This window comes from Thamnophis sirtalis, unplaced genomic scaffold (genome assembly GCF_051295495.1).
Source record: "Thamnophis sirtalis isolate CommonGarterSnake01/CBP01778 unplaced genomic scaffold, rThaSir2_p1.2 scaffold_2, whole genome shotgun sequence".
Taxonomy (NCBI): Eukaryota; Metazoa; Chordata; class Lepidosauria; order Squamata; family Natricidae; genus Thamnophis; species Thamnophis sirtalis.
The window spans coordinates 2,455,712-2,477,553 of NW_028261382.1; the positions used below are offsets into that span (position 1 = coordinate 2,455,712).

A 21,842-nucleotide genomic window follows, 5' to 3' on the forward strand; every position below is an offset into this window, starting at 1 on the left:
GGTTACAAACAAACTTCGTCATGAATCATAGAAAAGTCTTCAGATTTCTCAATGGAAACTACTAAAGCTGGAGGAAAAAAGAATCTGGAACCATGTAAAAGTCTTCTGTTGAATAAAATAATCTACTTAGAGCCATGGCAGTATAAAAAGCTTGTAATAAACACAACAGCACCATCTGAACCAATTATCATAGCTCATTGCAGAGTTTTACTTCTAAATTTTTTAAGACAAACTTTGCTTTACAAAATACTTTTTATCTTTTGACGTATGTTCTCTCCCCCCGCCCTCCTTGAGCTGGCTTAAAAATGACCTTTATCCATTCGATTGAATAGTTCCTGTGGAATTCAGAATAAATCAAAATACAGTTTGCCTTAGAAGTACTTTCAAGGGACAGCTTAATTCATCATTCTAGCCCATATAACTGCAATAGAATAAAAGCCTATGTTAACTGGAATGTATTTGGGAGTTCCGATTCGGGTTTTTTTCTGGTTGCTAAATTGAAAATAAGATGGAGAAGCCGCGAGAGTATTATCGGTGCTTTCCGCCCAAAATTGCAAAAACGATTTCATACCTTTTCCAGTGTAATGTTTGCATGGGAACAGTTAATGCTTTACAAAAGAAACTTGCAAGATTTCTCCTCCTGACCGAGCGAAGGCGACTCGACTTCAATCCTTGTAAAAAGCTTCGATTTCGTTCTGGTACTTCTCGACCACCGCGTGCCGCTTTAATTTCATCGATGGACCTAAAGTGGGGAGGGGATTGGTCATTAGTAGGTGTCCTTGAGGGACGAATTGAAGGGAAACGATAGGTGGGCTTGTAAATTTCGTGCAATTTTGGTGAGTTTATTCCCTTGCTTCACAAACCCGTCACCTTCCAAAATCCTCTAAGCTCAGAAGGGAAAAATGCCCCCTGCACGATCCACTGTAAACTCACCAAATTCTCCCCCGGAAATAGAGAAATCTTTTCCTAAAATCGCCCACTTCTGGATGCGCTGAGGGTTGCTGGCGGAGCGCCTGTTGACGCGGTCTATGCCGTCTTGCACAGCCCGGTAAACGGCGCGGTCTCTGCTCTGCACAATCTCGGACACCCGTGTGGCTTTGCTGCCGGCTTTTTGGCAAAAGTCTCTGGCTTCCTGGGTCAAGTAGTCGGTGGGTTCCGATGTATCAGGATCCACTGAAGACTAATAATAACAACAACAGAATTACACGTGACTGTTGTGGCCCACCAGCGGAGCTGGCCGCAGATTCAAGACAGTGAGGAGGTTGGGGAGGAAGATGGGCCAGTCCTGGAGTCTGGGGAAGGCTCTGTGTCGGAGGCAGAGAAGGGGCCAGGGCAATATGACAGTTGTCAGCTGCCTTCGGAGTCGGAGATAAGTGAGGCAGATGAACAGCTGGAGCCTGTTCCCAGTGTGCGGATGCGCAGAGTTGCCAGACGAAGGGAAGAGCTAAAGAACAGGGGTGGACTTGGGAAGAAGGCCACAGGTGGACGGTGAATGGCCCCTCCCAGAGGAAATAAAAGAGGAGCGAAAGGGGAGGGGAGTTTGCAGGAGACAATTAGTTCACTTAATTGGTTCGTGACTCTCTGAGACTCCTTGCCAAGTTCTGCAGATCTCGGCCTGTCAGCTCTCCAAGCCAGATAAGGTCTGTGACTTTAAATCCTCCCTCGAAAGACTTTGCTGGATGTGAATGTGCAGAATTCACAGTCAATTAATAAAAGGGTTTTTTTTGCTGGGGAAAGGAGTTTGCTTCACACTCTTGGGAAGCCTCGGTCAGAACAGTAACCCTTTTAACCATGTCAAGGGAAAATCGAGTGGCCGCACAAAACCCAAGCTTGGATGGGTTGAGTGTTGGGTGACTCTAGTCCAGTTAGCTGGACTTTGATCCCAAGACGTTGTGTGGATCTGAAAGGGGGTGAAATTGGTCTTCTCATCAAGGCATCCAAGGAAAAGGCCCAAATTTCAAATATGCAGCTGAGTATCAGTCAGTCAATTTTAAAAAAAACACCCCTATTTGCATCATGTACCTTTAAGGTCAGCAGCATAGACAGGAACTTCTTCCGGTCACCAATCAACACAGCATTGCTAATAAGGGGCAGCTCCTTCCTAACAGCTTCTTCCAGTGGGATTGGAGGGATATTCTCACCCCCAGCTGTAATAATCAGCTCTGAGAAATACAGAACATCAACAGCTCAACTCAAAAATACATCTCATCGTCATCCTGGGCTTCAATCCGTGGCGGGGAAGATGGACTAGCATCCTTGAAAATGCTTCTCTGTAGCCCCATTGGCATGTTCAGTAAAATCTCAGTGGAATGAACCAGTGCAGGGGGTTTCCTCCTCTTCCACCTTACCCCCCCACCCCCACCCCACCCTTGGCCAAATGTCCATTCAAATCGCAAATGACGTCAACCAAATCGCGGTATCATTTGCATCGATCAATGCGCTAGGCAACTTACAGGAATGAACGCAAATGACTACATTTCGTCCACATCAAAGCGCGAAAGATGTACAATGATTGAAAAGAAATGTGAAAATTAAATCCAAATGCCTGAACCTACCCGGAAACACAGAAATATTGGACAAAAATTTGGAAATGGGTGCAAGAAATTACAGGAGAACAGATAAAATGCAAACCCGAAATCTTTCTACTGGGAATAATCAAAGGGAAATATACTAAGAAAATTAAGTACATATTAACACATCTGCTAACTTACAGCTAGAATAGCATTTGCCCAATGCTGGAAACAAAATAATTCCCCCTTCGGACGAATTAGTGATAAAAAAAAAAAACCTTTGGATTGTGCAGAAATGGACAAATTAACACTGAAATTAAAAGATAAAGAAGAGTCGGAATATTATGAAATTTGGAACAATTGTTATTTATGGCTGCAAAACAAGAATAAAATTAATTAAGCCAAAAAAACCAGTATATAAATATATATAGAACTGTGTATAAAGGTGTGAAGCAAAATATTATATACATGTAAAGGTATGATGACATAACAATGTTGATGTAATGACTGTAAGGTGTTGTAGAAGGGGTGGGGGAAATCTGCTAATTAAACCTGGCTATTTTGGATGCAACAGACTTCTACCCAGATGGGAAATTGATCCGTGCAAATTCTAAGCCGCCCATTAAACTGAAAGTTTGCTATGTTCTCATATGGCGTCGTGCAGAATCTCTTGGCCTACCTACGTACAAGAAACAGTCAAATCCAGCTCAACCAATATCATCTACTTCAGCAAAGGCTATCCTGAACTTCAGGAAGTACCATGTAGGCCCTGCTGCTAATTGTCTGATTTAGTTGAAACTTAACCATTCAGAATCTGCCCAAGATATCAATTGTTCCGGGCCTCAAGGAATGCCGGGAGATTCTTGGGAAATGTCTGCACGATGGCCGAAAGAGGGCAGCCTCCATCAATAATGGAGCTTGAAATTTGATACTGAAGTACGAAACAAAAAAAAAATGTGGAAGAGAAAACTTATTTTTATGTAAAGATAAAGTTGGGATCGCTGGAACGCCACCCCGAGAATCTACTAGAGAAAGAAAATAAGTAAGGGCAACAACGGAAAGGAGAGAGGAAGAGGAGGGAAAAGAAGAAAGGGTAAAGCAGAGGAAGTTAAGGGAGGGGATGAAAGAGTAGGAGAGAGGTAAGAAGGAGAAGAGAGGAGTGGGGGAAAGGGAAGGGAAGAAGGAAAGAGGAAGGAGAGGAGGAAAGGAGAAGGAAGGTTGAGAAAACAGAAGGAGTAGGGCTGTTGCAAAACAAGATGGAGATATGGGGTGGCAGGAAAGTGACCTCAACTGTGCTTTTAATATTTGTAAGAAGAGTGTGACGAACGTCAATATTTAATAGACATATGTCAATAGTATTTACAAGAATGTAAATTTGTGAATATGTCTGAAATGAAAAAAGAAAACTTTATAAAAAATTAATTTGGTTCTGAAGTACTGGGTAGAACAGCGGTTCTTAACCTGTGGGTCGGGATCCTTTTGGGGAGTCGAACGACCCTTTCACAGGGGTCGCCTAAGACCATCGGAAAATTGCAAAATTACAGTTATGAGGTAGCAACGAAAATCATTTTATGGTTGGGGGTCACCACAAGATGAGGAACTGTATTGAAGGGTCGCGGCATAAGGAAGGTTGAGAACCACTGGGGTCGAAGCACCTGAGTATTTAACAGCCTGGGCAGCTGAAAGGAAGTGAACTAGGGCAAGGAGATCTCCAGATGTTTGAGACTAAATGCTCCAACCACTCTGGCCAGTGGGGAAGAAGTATGGAAGCTGTGCTCCCCAAACATCTGGAGGGCTTCAAAACGCGCGGCAAAGAAGGCACCACCTTTAATTCTTCCGGTGACGTAAACGAATCCATCCTGGTCCATCTTTCCAAGATCTCCCGAGTGCAACCAGCCATCCTGGTCAATCACTTCCCTGGTCTTCTCCTCCATGTTCAAATAGCCCATGAAGACGTTCCGTCCCCAAAAGCAAATCTCCCCGTTGCCATCCTCGTCTTGGTTGACTATCTTAACGTGGCAGCCTGGCACAACCTTGCCACAGCTGGAAGGAAAAGGATGGACAGCAGAAACAAGAGTGTGTCAAGGGTGACCAGACCCACGCAACCTTAGACAGTCTTTTTTAAAATAAAATAAAAAATCCAATTGTACACTTGCTTATTTTTTTAAAATATCGGAGCTCTGGCACACTCAACAGCTTCCAGATGCATCACGAAAATATCTAATACTCCTAAGAGGAAATGGTTATAGAAATATGGGGAAGCAGGTCTGCCTTTTCTCCAATGTTACCTCTGAGCAGTGTTTGACACCCTTGGCAACACAAAGAGGTGTGGGGAATTCTGGGAGTTGAAGCTCACATCTCTTCGCGTTGCTGAGGATAGCAATAGCAATAGCAGTTAAGACTTATATACCGCTTCAAAGGGCTTTCAGCCCTCTCTAAGTGGTTTACAGAGTCAGCATATATTGCCCCCAACAACAATCCGGGTCCTCATTTTACCCACCTCGGAAGGATGGAAGGCTGAGTCAACCCTGAGCCGGTGAGATTTGAACAGCCGAACTGCAGAACTAGCAGTCAGCTGAAGTAGCCTGCAGTGCTGCATTTAACCACTGCGCCACCTCGGCTCTTATAACACCGCTCTTGAGTCTCCAAGGAATTCCAAATATCGTATGGGTTTTCACAGTGGGCTTAACAGAGTCGCTACATGAAACCAATGCTTTTATTTGCCAGTTTATGAAGCACAAATAAACTCCATCATCATGACAACTAAGTTTAATATGCTGTAAAAAAAGGCAGTCTTTAATTGCAGGAGTCGGAGGTAAAGGACCAAACTCTTACGGGGCGACCACAATTTTCTGTGAAGCTACATTTCACACCCACACCCAGGGATGGCAGGGAAAACACCACAAATCCCTTTCTCCCGCCCTTATCTTTGCAGATGGCCCCTAGCCATGGTTCCACCACAAAACCACGTTCGACTAAACCACGCTCGACGAAACCGCGTAGCTGACGTCATCAACAGGGCGACAACAGCGCGGAGACAGAAGCACGCTGTAAACGCTAAACCTAAAATTAACCCCTAAACCTAAACCTAACCCCCCTAAACCTAATCCTAAACCTAACCCTAAACCTAACCCTTAACCTAACCCTAAACCTAAACCTAATCCTAACCCTTAACCTAACCCTAAACCTAACCCTAAACCTAACCCTAAACCTAACCCTTACCTTAAGTTGAATCGGCTTGCTTTCAAAGCGCTATTTAAAGCGCCCTTCTTTCTCCGCGCTCGCTGTTGTCGCCCTGTTGATGACGTCAGCGACGCGGTTTAATCGGGTGCGGCTTAGTTGAGCGCGGTTTTGTCGTGCCACGGCTAGCCATCACCCCCTGCAAGCTAAACTTCCCAAAGTTTCTTTGCTGGGGGTTGCTAAGGAGAATGGGCCGGATCTTTACCTGTGAAGTCGATACATGTGTGGCCCAGAGATGCAAAAAGGACCGGAGGTTTCGCTCATCCCGTACCCTTCATAAATAGGGATGTTCAGGCCAAGGAAGAAGTGGGAGACTTCCACGGGGAGAGGGGCAGCTCCGGAGAAATGCTTCTGGCACTGGGAAAGGCCCAGGGCCCAGCGGATCTTCGCCAGGAGCAGAGAGTCCACCAGCCCCATCCAGAAGGGCTTGGAGTCCCTACAAAGAGGCAAACAGGGTAGGGGGGGATGGAGGTGAGATTGAGAGGAGCCGAGTGTCCCTTTGTCAGTAGGAGGAAGAACAGCTTCTACCCCAGAGCAATAACTATATTGAATTCTACTGTACAGTGCAACATGAATGCAACATCGGGGGTTTTCAATACGATCGAAGAGAATGTGAGGGATGTGTCTTTTCATTTAATTTGGGTGCAATGTCAATAAACTGAACTAATTTCATTGGCATCCTTCAGTCTCCAAAGACGATGGTTCCGTGCTCTGGAAAAAGGTCCTAATGCAGCATCTGGTGTGGCTAAAAAGGCCAATTCGGGAGCGGCCATCCCTTCCACACTGAGGGCAGATCCATTCTGTCCCCTGCTCAGCCCCCAGATTTCGCTGGTTCCCGGACGGCCTCTTTGCCTCGGCCTGCCGAACAAGCGTCTCTTCAAGTTGGAGAAGGCCATGTTGCGTCTTTAGCCCCCAAGCTGAACGGCCAGAGGTCAAGGTTTCCCAGCTGTTAGCAATAGCAATAGCAGTTAGACTTATATACCGCTTCGTAGGGCTTCCAGCCCTCTCTAAGCGGTTTACAGAGTCAGCCTATTGCCCCCAACAACAATCCGGGTCCTCATTTTACCCACCTCGGAAGGATGGAAGGCTGAGTCAACCCTGAGCCGGTGAGATTTGAACAGCCGAACTGCAGAACTGCAGTCAGCTGAAGTAGCCTGCAGTGCTGCATTTAACCACTGCGCCACCTCGGCTCTTAATGTTAATGTCCATTCCCAAGGCCTTTCGATCCCTCTTGTGGAAAACCAACCCAACCCAACCAGTCTCGAGCAGTGGTCCAAAACAAACCCATCCATGCAAAGCTAGATGTTGTTTCGGGAATACATTCGCCAGCCGGACAACCACTGTATGTGGCCTATCTGACCCTCCAAGACGAGGAGGCTGAAGGGGCCCGAGAAAATAAAGTGGCTTGCAAGAGGCTGTTATGGGATGCCACGAAGCTTTGCAAGCTATCCTGCACCAATTTTTGGGAAGGCAAAGATTTGCAGCTGCTCTGGAAACTTTCAGAACATCTAATGAAGGTGTTGCTTCAATGAAGGCGGAGTTTTAAGATGAGTGGACTTGGCTGGGGAAGACGCCTGGGGGGCGGGGGTGGGATGTCTGAGAGGAAGTCCTCTCATCTTAAAGCATCTGAGGTTGGGAAACACAGAATGAGGGGTTTATTTTTGCTCCGTTTGTGGTCTGTAAATAGGTAACCCTTTCTCCCCCCCCCAAAAAAAAATAGGTACCCACCTATTTGAGCAGCTCAGGTTTTGTTCCAAAGTGGCCGACATGGCCCAAGACAGCATCTTCCTCTTCAACAAGCTGGTCTGAGAAGAAACCTCCTTGATCTTCTCCATCATCTTCTCCCACACGCGGGGCACTCCCATTTGGGAAGTGGGCAGAGCTTCTCTGAGGACCTCAACCAAGCTTCCCTGCGAAGGCCAAAAAGAGGGGAGGTTGGGAGCCAAGAGACCAGGGGTGCCCATTCCGTGCCAACTCCCTGGTCAACAGGTCAGACTAGAGGATCTTGCCTTCACGGGGGCTCTTTGTTAAATTGTGGAACCAGGAGATGAAGGAGTCACAGCCACTGCCTCCCTTGGCTTTAAAAGGGGGTTGGATAGGAGGGGCATCATTTTGTAGCTACCCCATATTTCCCCAAAAGCATTCCCTTTAGGCACTGGTCAGCAAATGTCACAAAGAGAGCCCTTTTAAACTCTAAAAATGTATCACCTCCCTACGAGACCTACTCTTAATCTTCAGAGTACTTTAAGCCACCTCTAAAGCAACAAACAGCACCCCAATCAAGGAACTACCAACAGTCAACAACAGGACATTCCCATCAACACAGATAGGGCAAGATACTTGCACATAAAGAGGAAAGCAAAACTCACTCCCTTCAAGCGCTGATGATGTTACCTAGACGGGTAATGAAATATCTGCAAGGAAACAGCCAAGCTCAGGGAGCACCAAGGACTCCCCCTCCTCCTCCTCCTCTTCTCCCTTATAACGCTGATATTGTTACCTAGTTGGATCATGAAACATCCGCAAGAATGTTCTTGCTCAGAGAGCACTAGCCGTATTCTATTCTATTCTATTCTATTCTATTCTAATTCTATTCTAATTCTACTCTATATTCTATTGTTCTGTTCTATCCTATCCTATCCTATTCTATTCTGCATTCTATTCCTATTCCTAGTCTATTCTGGTCTGTTCTATTCTATATCATTCTATTCTTATTCTAGTCTACATTCTATTCTATTCTACTCTACTCTATCCTACCCTACTCTACCCTACTCTATTCTATTCTAATTCTATTCTACATTCTATTGTTCTGTTCTATTCTATTCTATCCTATTCTATTCTGCATTCTATTCCTATTCCTAGTCTATTCTGGTCTGTTCTATTCTATATCATTCTATTCTATTCTTATTCTAGTCTACATTTTACTCTATTCTATTCTACTCTACTCTATCCTACCCTACTCTACCCTACTCTATTCTATTCTAATTCTATTCTAATTCTATTCTAATTCTATTCTACATTCTATTGTTCTATTCTATTCTATTCTATCCTATTCTATCCTATCCTATCCTATCCTATCCTATCCTATCCTATCCTATCCTATCCTGCATTCTATTCCTATTCCTAGTCTATTCTGGTCTGTTCTATTCTATATCATTCTATTCTATTCTTATTCTAGTCTACATTTTACTCTATTCTATTCTACTCTACTCTATCCTACCCTACTCTACCCTACTCTATTCTATTCTAATTCTATTCTAATTCTATTCTAATTCTATTCTACATTCTATTGTTCTATTCTATTCTATTCTATCCTATCCTATCCTATCCTATCCTATCCTATCCTGCATTCTATTCCTATTCCTAGTCTATTCTGGTCTGTTCTATTCTATATCATTCTATTCTATTCTTATTCTAGTCTACATTCTATTCTATTCTACTCTACCCTACTCTACTCTATTCTATTCTATTCTATTCTTCTATTGGTAATTAATCTTACCACGATTGGGACTGGTTAATTAAAATTGCTGAAAGGATTCATCAGGTTATCGCCTATGAAGTACGTCCACCCTCTTTTCTCCTTATTGTTTCTCTAGAAGGATATCTATCTCTTCCTATCCTTCTGAAAAGTCCAGAGTGCCTCTTACGGGAGATGCACGGAATCTATATGGGAAAGAAACCCGGCCCCCAAACCCCGCCGAGAGACCTTCAAGGCATCCGGTTGTGCGAAATAAACCTCTTCGCCCCACTTGATCCCAGTCCAGAGGTCATACATCTGACCAGCAATGTGGCTCAGTGGCAGGTAACTGACAATCTTCTCCTGCTGGATTTCGGCTGGTTGCATGTCTCCTGCTTGACTGGCGTGGGCAGAGGTCCAGGTAATCTGCCCAGGTTTAAGAAAGAAACGGCAAAGAATTAAAAGTCCTGAGCCAAGGATCTGGGATTGGGGGGGGGGGGGGGTGTTTGCTGTGGCCCAAGGTCATGTGATTTCCCTCTTTGCAACCTTCTGGCAAGCAAAGTCAATGGGGAGGCCAGATTCACTTAACAACCGGGTTATCAACTGCGGTGATTCGCTTAACGACTGTGGCAAGGAAGGGGGGGGGCTGTTTTTTGTTTGCTGTGGCCCAAGGTCATGTGATTTTCCCCCTTTGCAACCTTCTGGCAAGCAAAGTCAATGGGGAGGCCAGATTCACTTAACAACCGGGTTATCAACTGCGGTGATTCGCTTAACGACTGTGGCAAGGAAGGGGGGGCTGTTTTTTGTTTGCTGTGGCCCAAGGTCATGTGATTTTCCCCCTTTGCAACCTTCTGGCAAGCAAAGTCAATGGGGAGGCCAGATTCACTTAACAACCGGGTTATCAACTGCGGTGATTCGCTTTAACGACTGTGGCAAGGAAGTTCGTAAAATGGGGCAAAGCTCACTTAACCACAGAAATGTGGGACTCAATTGAGGACTATCTGTATTGGGTCATTTCTGCATTTTTTTTGGTATTTCCTCTCCTACTTGAGTAACGTGACTTTGCTGTTGAAATTAGATGTAGTTTTTAACGTCGTTGGGGTGCTTATTGCGACTTTATAAGTGCCGAGAGAGCCGTGAGATAGCAGGGGGAAGAGAGATCAACTTAGTAAATAATACTGTCTCCACCGGGTCCAAATATGCTCTTCTGCGTCATCCAAGCAGCATCAAGGTGGCCAAATCCTCGGGCAGAATCTGATCACCGTTTAGAGCAGGTCATCGTTTAATAAAAGGGGCCTCGGTGCGTCGTGAGGGCCAGCAGATGCTTTCCACAATGAGGGAGACAATAAAAATAGCCTTCCTGCACATGGAAATCAGGAATAGCCGGGCCGAGCAAGCTAGATTTGCACAGAGAAGGAGGCATTCCGGCTCTCCAACTTCAACTCTGTTATCCATGAATAGGTTTCTTTGGAGAAGATCAACTCAACAAGAAGAGAAAACCAATATTCTCTTCTATCGGTAAAAATCAACTTTATGGCCCTGTGAACCATCTCCAGAGGTTGTGGGGGATCCATCCATGGGGGTTTTAAGATGTGACTGGATGGCCATTTGTCTGGAAATGTATAGGGTTGGATTAGAAGACCTCCAAGGTCCCTTCCAAAACCCTGTTATTCTGTAAAACAGTCTTCCCCAGCCTTGGCAACTTGTGGCTTTCAACTCCCAGAATTTCCCAGCCAGCGCATAGTTAAGACTTAAAGTTTGTTCGTTTTATTAGTTTTGTATGCTGCCCACTCCCGAAGGACTCCGGGCGGCTCACAATAAAACAGGGAAAGGGGACTAAATAAGACAATACAAAAAAATTTTAAAATGCACAACATTCACAATTGAAGCGGGGCTGGATATTTCAACAGCCCCCCAGCCTGTCGGAACAGCCAGGACTTGGTAGCTTTACGGAAGGCCGGGAGGGTGGTAAGGGTGCGGATCTCCACGGGGAGCTCGTTCCAGAGGGCCGGAGCTGCAACAGAGAAGGCTCTCCCCCGGGGGATCGCCAGCTGACATTGGCTGGCAGATGGAACCCGGAGAAAGCCAAGCCTGTGCGATCGAATCGGTCTTTGGGAGGTAATTGGCAGGAGGCGGCCTCTCAGGTACCCAGGTCCGAAGTTGCCAAGGGTGGAGATCCTTGCTTAAAAGACATATCTTCCACTGGGCACAACTGAGGAACTTCCCCCCACTGCCAACTTGAAGTGGTCTCCAGCCCTTCCTTGAGACTGCCAAAAACTCTGTGGCACGATTTTCTCTGTGCCCAGGGCCAATCTCTCTTCTGCCGCGGTTGTCTCGCTTCCCAGCCCCCTGACCTCTTTCCAAGGTGATGGGAATCCTTTGCAGCGTTGGGATAAAAGAGAAAACATGGTTTATGCCAGTTCAGCCAAGGACAAACTCTTTCACTCCCAAGCTGGCAAAAAGACAGTTGGCAGGACACATTTGAGCCCTGGCTAGAGACAAGTAGAAATATGGCCCTTTGTTGTGTTATACTAAAAATGCACTTGTCTGTGTTATCCTGACTGTAAATCTCTACTATTTTTTTTTTTACTTCCAGAAGAAATATGAACTTTGTTCTACATTTTTTTAGTTATTTTGGCATTTAGATCTGGTGTTGTTGTTTTACTGTACTATCTATATTTTAATCATCATATTTCAGGCCTTGAGGTGAGTATTAATAAATCTTCAATGCAAAAATCGATCACGTAATACAGTTATCATTGTATTCTTGCATTAATTTTAGCAATAGCAATAGCAGTTAGACTTATATACCGCTTCATAGGGCTTTCAGCCCTCTCTAAGCGGTTTACAGAGTCAGCATATCGCCCCCAACAACAATCCGGGTCCTCATTTCACCCACCTCAGAAGGATGGAAGGCTGAGTCAACCCTGAGCCGGTGAGATTTGAACAGCCGAACTGCAGAACTGCACTCAGCTGAAGTAGCCTGCAGTGCTGCATTTAACCACTGTGCCACCTCGGCTCTTAGCAGTGAGGTTTAATTTTTGTTTCTAATTTCTTATTGTTAGCACTTACTGACATGGACCCAGCTAAAATACCTACATTGTCGTGGCTCAGCATGACTCCTTTGGGCTTCCCCGTTGTTCCAGAGGTGTATATCAGGACACAACATTGGTTTGCCTCTTGGGAGTTGATGATGGCATCAAGTCGTCCATCCGAAATTTCGTTTCCCAACTCCATGAATTCATCCATCTACGGAACAGAGAGGAAGGTCCCTAAGATACCCAGGTCTTCATCATAATATATCTGTTAATCTTCCTGCATTTATTTTCACCAATCTTGGGTATCTTTTGTGCATTAAGGGCTTTTGCAATACACCAATATACAATTTTGATATGGCCATGCAATGCATATGCTCGCTCCAAAGTAAATCCATTGAATTGCCATTGTGGCTCTGAGTTGGGCTCAGGAAACCAAACCCCTGTTTATTTTATGTGGGATGTATGTAGTCAGTCAAATAAGTTGCTAAATTAATACCATTTGGAGGGAAAACAGCACTAGATTTTTGTAGTGGGAGGATTGTAAGTTCAATTATTGTCTCCCCACCCTTCCTAATTTTGCATCCTGGACTACTAACTGGTCTTTTTGGTTTTACATTCTTTTAAACATGTGGTCTTTGAGGGCATAAATGTCCTTCTTTTTACATCCAACGACAATTTAAAAAAAAAAAACATGGACATCGAGAAAATTAGAGATACAATGGGGAAGAACTAAAGGATTCTTGATAGGTCTCCAAAGGACTGGTCCTATCCTTGAACAAGTAAAGAGTCTAAATCTAAGGATGTTTTACTGGTCTAATTGCTGGGACAAGAGAGCAGCTACAGAACATATAATTTCACACATGACTTATGAACCATGTGAAGAAGGCTCCTGTGAATCTCCACCCACGGAGAGTTTTAGAACGGAAAGCTAAAACATCTACAGAATTGGAAATCTGACGCTGACGCATGAGCTGGCCAAGAAACAGCACCCAGGCAACCGGGATCACATCCATTAACACTTCAAAGAAGGACGGTGTCAGTTTGGTCAGGATGACGAAGTGTGAAGTGTCAACAAGTCTGGAGAGAAATCCTTTCGCCATTACTACCATACGGTCCTTCCAGTAAACGCAAAGGGCATGGAAGGACACCCTTACATGTTGGGAACAGAGACCGTCATTTCCTAGCCAATAAACTGTGCTTGAGGTTTAACCATCTTCACGTTTCATAATTCATAAGAGCACCTCTTGATGTCTTTTAGCAAGCTAAAGTCTGTGGGATTAGTTAGCTTGGTGACTTAGTTTTACTACTGTTGCTAAATTGGTCTCAAGTTTTCGCTGATTAATCTGAGATAACACCTTTATTAAGTGTGGGAAAGTATTATTTTAAAGGCTGAGGATGCACAGTATATAGCACAGGTATCCAACCTTGGCAAGTTTGTAGACCTCAGCTCCCAGAGTTCCCCAGCCAGAATGGCTGTCTGGGGAATCTTGGAAGATGAATTCTGGGAGTTGAAGTCCACAGGTCTTAAAGTTGTCTTGGTAGCAATAGCAGTTAGCAGTTAGACTTATATACCGCTTCATAGGGCTTTCAGCCCTCGCTAAGCGGTTTACAGAGTCAGCATATCGCCCCCAACAACAATCCGGGTCCTCATTTTACCCACCTCGGAAGGATGGAAGGCTGAGTCAACCTTGAGCCGGTGAGATTTGAACCGCTGAACTGCAGATAACAGTCAGCTGAAGTGGCCTGCAGTACTGCACCCTAACCACTGCGCCACCTCGGCTCTCTATATATAGAGGGTGGTATAATGGTATAATAGGGTGTATGATATAGGGTGTTTCTTCTGCTTTTTAGAATTCCAGATGTCTTTAATTGTATCAACCAGGTTCATGTCATTCTTAGTAAGATGTATGAACCTATTTTCTAAAAGCAGGTTTTGAACCTAGCTGTATGTTTGAATCTGCCAATTGTGGCTTATTTAACAAACTATGGCTAAGCACTGTGCATCGGCTCAACCAGACACTCCCCAGATTTTTTTTTCCTTTTCTATCTTGCTGAAGCATTAATATTTCCTCTTGCAACTGTTTTTTACTATTTACAGAAATCCCAGCAATGGGGAGGAAGAATGGAATGAAAACTAACGAGGCAACTAAAATGGATGAATTACTTGATTTAGCATAAATTTACATACCATATACAAATTGGGATGTTTCTCAGACACACGATCTTTATACATCACGACAGCTTTTAAGTATGGTAAACGATCCCAGATCTGTGTAAAGTTTGAGATTTTTTTTTAAAGTCTTTGTATTTTTATTATGGATAATACTAGAACAAAAAAAATTAACATTCCAACTCACTGAAAATAAATCAGACAGACAAACATGAATTGTAATGAATTGTAAAGCTTGCTTAAATGGATGTAACATTTAAGCCATAAAACTCAATTGACTAACCACACCTGACACCTTAAGACAAAAGTAAACAAACCAGCTTAGTGACATGCAAATCTGGGTTTGTTTTGCAACTGAGTACAGCCCAGGGTAACCCTTCACAGCCAATTTTACTGGATCTCAAAATAAGCTTTAAATCTGTAATATGAGCTGCTCTAAGCTGAACATTGATTAGAACAGCAAAATGTGGGACACAAATCTTAACAAATAAATGGAAGCCCAGCAAATAAATTCACAAATAAATAGAGGTAAATAAAGTCAAGCTGACATTCTCAAACGGGGGCGTAAATTCTATCAGCAGGTTCCTTACCTGCATTATCTTGTCCAACTGCTTCTGGTTTTCCACCACCACAATATTAGCTCTGGAGTCATCAGCAATATAATGACAAGCCTCTGGAGAATTGGTGGTGTAGATCCCAGACACAATGCCACTGTTGTTGAGAGAAAATAACAATTTCTTTTTAATGACAAGCATGCCATATCATACAAGTGGGTTAATATTTCCTAGGGCTTATGACAATTATAGGAGAACAATGGATTTTTTTTTTAATTAGGCTCCAACTGATCTTGGCTGATCTCAAAAGCAGGACTGCAACTCGTTGGTGTTTGGATGGGAAACTAGCCAGAAATGCTAGACTATAATCTAAACCAGTGTTTCGCAACCTTGGACGAGAAGAAGTGTGGACTTCGACTCTCCAAGTCCAGAAAGAATGTGTAGACTTCAACTCCCAAAATTCCCCTCTGTCAGTTGGCTGGAGAATTCTGGGAGTTGAAGCTCACACATCTTCAAGTAGTCAAGTAGTTGAGAAACCCAGATCTAGACTAAGAGGTGTGGGAAGTTATCATCCAGCCCTCTCCCAAAAAAATGAAATATCCTAGGAAACATTGGGTTAAAAAGAGGTTAAAAAGAAATCAGTGGGAATTTGCTTATCAAAACTTGATGGACAATTCCATATAAGCATCAAGACTTGTCTGCAGTTTGCAGATTTTTTTTCCCACTCATCCTTTGCATTTAATGCAGCTTGCTTGGGATAAATACCCAATGGCTTGTAACCTGTTGATCTCGGGACTTGCTGGTACCCCTCCAGCTCTCCCCACTTGAAGCTGGCCAAGAAGGGGGCTCCAGCTAAACCATCAGCTACCTCAGCCCATCTTCCCTGGCCAGTTTATTTGTGTCGCACTTTTCTCTGTAAATCCCTAACGGGGACGTTTCCAACCTTACCCAGCAAATACAGCTCCTACTGCCAAAATGAACCACTCTGTAGAATTAAAACCCAGAATCGCAACACTGTGGAATCGTTCAAGGCCGAGCTTGAGGGGGGGAAAAAGGAACAATACAGTCAACATTGTTGGAAAGAAAGAGGAAGTCTTCCCCGCACCCCCCAGATGTGAACTTTGCTAATTTCTCCCCCCCCCCTCCCCTTTCTCATTTAGCTTGGCATGCATAATTTCTAGGTCATTTAGCACCGAATCCTTATCCCACGCCAACTTTCTGGCTGTTTCTCTGATTTTAGCTGCTGTTGTTGCTTTTCTCAACCCTTTGCGATTATCTTGCTGTTTGAACAATACTTGCCTCACTTAGTCAAAATAAAAAGAAGAACATTGGCGGCTGTCTTCACTTATCAAATCAGCTGTGGCTTCATGAGGACGGGAAGGACCAAAATTATCAGGGCTTGAATATCTTTGCAGTTGCTCAAAAGGCAGTCGGCCCACAATTTGCAAAATAGGAGGAGGAGGAGGAGGAGGAGGAGGAGGAGGAGGAGGAGGAGGAGGAGGAGGAGGAGGAGGAGGAGGAGGAGGAGGAGGAGGAAGAGGAGGAGGAGGAGGAGGGGGAGGGGGAGGAGGAGAAAAAGGAGAGGAAGGAGAAAAACAGGAAAGTGGTATATGCCAAAAGTTTGTTAGGTCAGAGGCTGCCACAGGATTCCTGCTGAAGTATTATTCTTTATAAGAAATGTTGCAAAAATGCAACGGTATAGATCATTCTGAATAATAAAGATAAAATTGCATGCATACGGGCACTCACTTAAATGAGTCTCAGTCATCCCAAAGACTACGCAATGGGTATTGGGTATTTATTTTGTACAATGAAAATAAAGGCTATACTATAAAAACCCAAAGTTTACCTTCAGGAAACTCTTGGCTGCTTTCCGAGAGAGGCGGTAATACTCCGAAAAAGTAATTTTTTCCCATTTCCCCTCCTTTTTGCTGGCTAACGCGTTGAGGGACTTGTATTTCTCTAGAGAGTCTAGGAACATCTGGTGAATTGTTATTGGCGCTTGTGAGCAGGTGGGGTCCCTTCGCAGCTTTACCTGCCCGTCCGCTGATGTGGTCCAGAGAAGAGCTAGGAAACAAGAGCAGATTATTCAGCGACAGTATCTGGAGATGGAAAAAAAAAACCCTCTAAAGTCTAGCTGTGTTGGCTGTTCTTTTTCCATTGGGACCAAATAGGTATTTGTGAGGAAGATAAAAGAGGCAACGGGATTTTTCTGGATTTCCTCTTTCCTTTACAACTTGTTTTCTTTCAATCTTTCTATATCATAATCCTACAGCCAGGAGGATTTTGATTTTACTGATTTATAGAAGAGAGCAGGAGCTAATAAACGAGAAGATTCGTAGTTCAAGGTCGTGGTTCAAGGTCTCCCTGTATTTTTGTAGACGTTGAATTACCCAACTAAGTAACATCACCAGTGCTGGAAGGAAATGCAAGATCCCCATTCACTTCTGGCACTGATGATGTTACCTAGTTTGGTAATGAAACGTCTGCAAGGAAAACAAACCAGGTTTAGAGCACTAAGGGAGCCTTTGCAATAGGCAAGGTAGAAAGAAACTCATGAATCATTGTCCCAAAAGTAGATTCCGTCCCGTCTTCTATCTGCTTCAATGTATCACAAATAAACCAATTCAAATTCATCCCGATATTCACTTACCTGAATCTTTTTCCAGACTCATTCCAGAATCTTTTCAGACGCTCTGGGCTTCTGACAAATTTCTGTGGAAGGAAGGAGATTTTAAAACTCCCTTTAAAACTCCAGTGGCTAATAGCTTGCAGAGGTTCAGAGTTCTCAGAAGACAAATCGCAAGGGGCAATATTTTTATCTAAAGCAGGCTAGAAACATAGAACAATATTCTCTCAAGCAAGTTCTATAGATAAATCATTTTAGCACCTCAGCATCTACTCTCTTTTTTCACAAGGGAAGTTATTCTTTGCAAACAAAAGAATATTTTTTTTAAAAATCTATTTTTCCCCCCAATAGCAAGTATTACAACTCTGTATCTTTTTTGGAACGTCGTTTCCTTTCCAAAAAAAAAAAGCTGCACTTATTCTCTATTTCAGAATCCAGCTTCCCTCCCACCCACCCGCCCCGCCCCTATTTCAGCCCAACTTTTCCTACTTCTATAGAAAACACATTCATGCATTCCTATATTTTAGCCCATTGAATTATTTTATGTTCAATTTGTCAAAAGACAACTCAAAACGTTGCCATTCAGGAAGGACAAAACTTTCTTGCTGCCCCAGCTAAACTCAACCAAAGAAAATGTGGGTCAAAACTTTTCCCAAGTCTTTGTAATTTTTTTTCTTCCAAAAAGCTATTATCGGTTTGATGTGTTACAGTCCTGACATCCTTATTTCTAAACAAGCACCTGTATAATGCAGCCTCCATCTTTCAAGAAAAAAAAAAAGCAATTTCCCAGGCATTATTTTACCTGATTGCTTTATTTCCGGTCCACTTTTGTCCCTCTGCAGTTACTTCTTCAGAAAACCCGTCAAACTGACCCAATTCTTTAGAGACAAGCAGAGTGGCATCAACTCTTATTGAAGTCCGGAGTCACAAAGTGCTGGTTTTAGTTAAGAATCCAACGGGCGTCAACTTGACCAGACACGCAGCGAGATAGATCGGAGGAGGGTGTCCAAAGCTTCTCCTGGTCAACTTGCGGAGAAACTCCTTCGTGGTTCAGCAAGGACAAACTTTCCTTTCATTCGGTGCTTTCTTCTTCCTCCGTGAGAAGAATCTCAATGACGTGTGTGATCAGACATTCCCCTTGGCACAAAAGGAGGACTGGAAGTGGCAGAGTCATGGATGTAGACCCTGGAGGAAGTTACATTTCTGGCAAGAACCGACAACGTGGTTACAAAAGTGCCTCGACAACCTTGGTAAATCAAATGCCCGTGTAATTGATTATGAAATCAGGATTCAGCTTTCGGTATTTTGATTTCCCCATTGCACAGATAACAATTTCTTTCTTTCTTTCTTTCTTTCTTTCTTTCTTTCTTTCTTTTTCTTTCATTCATTCATTCATTCATTCATTCATTCATTCATTCATTCATTCATTCAAACTTTAAACCACCCCATATCTGAAGCTCTCAGGTTGGTTTGCAATGAAACACTGTAAGGAAAACATTGGGAATGAAAACCTAGGCAGATAAAATGCAGGATGAAAACACCCTACGGATTCAGCAACGACCAGGCAATACAAATAAAAAGCCAAATATAATAACGAGGAGGTGGGGGGAAGGGGAATAAAGGGGCCTTTATCTGGGACCCAATTGCTGCAATAGTGAGGTTGCCTGTTGAGCCTTTCTGGGGAGGGATTTCTATCAATGAGGGGGCCACCACAGAAAAAGCCCTTTCTCTTCTAGATCCGAACTCACCTCCCTTGGTGGAGGGACCTGGAAAAGGGCCCCACTGGAAGCGTTGAAGTCCCAGATAGGTACATAAATCAAAATAGGTAAAGAAATCAAATGAAATCACATTAAATAGCATGCAGGTAGCCTGGTCCTATACCTTTCGTTCTGGTTTCCTGCTGTTTGCTGCTAATCATGTGAAAATCTCATTAAGTCAGTGTTGATTCCTAGAGGTCACATATCTGTTGTGACTCAGCAGACGTCTCCTGTGAGTCTTTTCGGGATGCAAGATTGACAATGCAGCTGGGGCTCGTTAGTGGGGTCTTCTGGTGATAAAAGGACGGATGGTGCCACGCCCTGGTGGCAGGAGTCAACGTTCATTCGTGCGTTCCACATTCACTGATCATCGGTCGTGGTTTATTTGAAAGACACTTGGAGAAGTGATTGGCTTTCTGTAACCCTGATTCAAGGAGACACTTGGAGAAGTGCATTGCTTTGTAAGAGTTTTTGTTTGCTATTCTGTTATCTCATTAGAGACTTTATGTTTATTTTTGGGCTCGCAGCCAGTCTGAGCCGAGAACTGATAAAGTGAGTTCCTTTTACGTTTGTCTGCCTGTCGTCTGTTAACGAGCGGAGAAGGAGGGAACAGAACACATATCTATATTTTCTCCATGATGATCCGTCCCCATCTTGGTCTTTCCAGCCTTCCAAGTGTCTCCCCATCACAATTATATAGTCCCACCATCTTGCTTCTGGTTGCCGCCGCCTTCTATTTTCTTCCATCTCTCCCAACATCCGAAGCTCTTACAGAGAGTGGCGTCTTCACTTAATACGTTCAAAACAGGATAATTTGAACCTGGTCATATGACCCTTGAGTAAATATTCCGGGTTGGTTGATCCAATGGTTCATCTTTCGTATTCTCAAAAGTGAATGGAGATTGTCCGTCATTCAGGTCATGGCTGTCCCAAAGGTGCTTTTCCAAGAGACAATCAGACTTTTTTTCCCCCCCTTTAAGACATTTTGCTTCTCATCCAAGAAGCTTCTTCAGCTCTTGGATGAGAAATGAAACGAAGGAAAGACAAAGATAGCCCAGTGGCCTCTTGAAAAAAGCACCTTTGGGATATTCTCAAAAGTCTTCCCCAGCACCGAAGTTTAAAGCATCAATACTCTTATCGTTCTTCTCCATTTTAGAAAGTAGTCAATTGTAATAACATACAAAAATAGAGTCCCTTCTTCCAAAAACTGTATCTGTGCCCTTCAGCCAATGTACAAACTATGATTTGATGACACAAAGATGAGCTGCTTTTTAAAGGCTACTGGCCGCATCTAATTTTGGGGTGAGATTGACAAGGAGTTTGGGGGGGGGTGCTTCCAATGCAAAAAGGCTGCTTTTTATTAAGAAGAAAAAGAATAGCATTTTTTTCAATATTATTTTTCCTCGGGCTTAAATAAACTCTGCTGAAATGATACCAGGATGGTCGTTGTTGTAAAAATTACTCGACGGTGGCGTGTATTAAAAAAAATGGATATTACATTATTTTTGTGATTGTGCTAAGTCTCTTTTGAGGTGTACATTTCCAGTTCTGGATTATCCCAAAAAGTGAAATGAAGTACCAGGTCATTTCTGGCAATCAAAGAGAGTTTGAAGAATCCCAGAAAAGTTTGTGGACTATCAGAAGTTTGAATTGTTCAACGCTATGATGGAAGGAAGAGGAAAATCAGACCAGCAGGAGTGGGGGGGGGGAAGAGTGTTTCTAAGCAACAATAATGACCAAGGATAGCAACATTCCATGAATTCCGTTTGACAGTTGGCTAGAGAGAAACAAAATAGATGGAAAATTCTCTGATGGGTTACTCGGTGGAAGGATGAATCTTCTCAGCTTCTTTTCTTCGGAAGCAGCCTCTCCTCAATGATCAACACTGTTCCATCTTCTGCTTCCCAGGTTGGCCGAAATGTCTTCCAGCATTTCACTCCTTAGATGAATTGGCGCATTCAATGCAGGTAAGTGCCTTGCCAAAATGACAGGGAAGGGCTGTTAAGTGTCGTTGCTTGAACAGGCTCAAGCTCAATCCCTCCAAGACGTGAGTGGCTGTGGTTTCCGTCACCCTGATTTGTGCATTTTGTTCCATCTTTGATGATAGCGGGAGAAATTTTAGCCCCCTCAGAGAGGGCTCGCAATCTGGGAGTCCTCCTGGATACGCGGCTTAGTTTAGAAGAACACCTGACGGCCGTGACCAGGGGGGGCTTTTACCAGGTTCGCCTGGTACGTCAGTTGCGCCCCTTCCTGGATCGGGATGCTCTGTGCACAGTCACTCATGCCCTCGCCCTTTCTCGCCTGGACTACTGTAATGCTCTCTACATGGGGCTGCCCTTGAAGAGCACCCGGAGGCTTCAACTGGTCCAGAATGCGGCTGCGCGGATTATCATGGGGGTAGCTAGGTGCTCCCATGTTGCGCCCTTTTTAGGCGGCCTGCACTGGTTGCCGGTTGTCTTCCGGGTGCGATTCAAGGTGCTAATTATG

At 43.8% G+C, this 21,842-nt stretch overlaps 1 protein-coding gene across 1 annotated transcript; it reads right to left on the reverse strand.

The window, feature by feature from the left end:
- Positions 1-214: 214 nt before the first annotated feature.
- On the reverse strand, positions 215-18,657 carry ACSBG1 (acyl-CoA synthetase bubblegum family member 1). Its single transcript, XM_087703990.1, has 14 exons — positions 18,401-18,657; positions 17,623-17,684; positions 16,819-17,036; positions 15,918-16,006; positions 15,006-15,126; positions 14,434-14,514; positions 12,307-12,456; positions 9,457-9,633; positions 7,479-7,660; positions 5,956-6,186; positions 4,336-4,553; positions 2,023-2,162; positions 934-1,180; positions 215-742 (listed from the first exon to the last, which is right to left on the reverse strand). Exons 2-14 carry the CDS (start codon positions 17,642-17,644, stop codon positions 666-668), a joined length of 1,953 nt encoding a protein of 650 aa, XP_087560116.1. The 5' UTR covers positions 17,645-17,684; positions 18,401-18,657; the 3' UTR covers positions 215-665.
- Between the last annotated feature and the right edge of the window lie 3,185 nt (positions 18,658-21,842).

Coding starts and splice junctions, on each gene's coding strand:
- ACSBG1 (XM_087703990.1), bottom strand. CDS start 17,644: ATGAGTCTGGAAAAAGATTCAG. Junction 16,007..16,818: donor CAGCCAAGAGTTTCCTGAAG/GTAAACTTTGGG, acceptor CCCCCCCTCAAG/CTCGGCCTTGAACGATTCCA. Junction 14,515..15,005: donor AGTTGGACAAGATAATGCAG/GTAAGGAACCTG, acceptor AACTTTACACAG/ATCTGGGATCGTTTACCATA.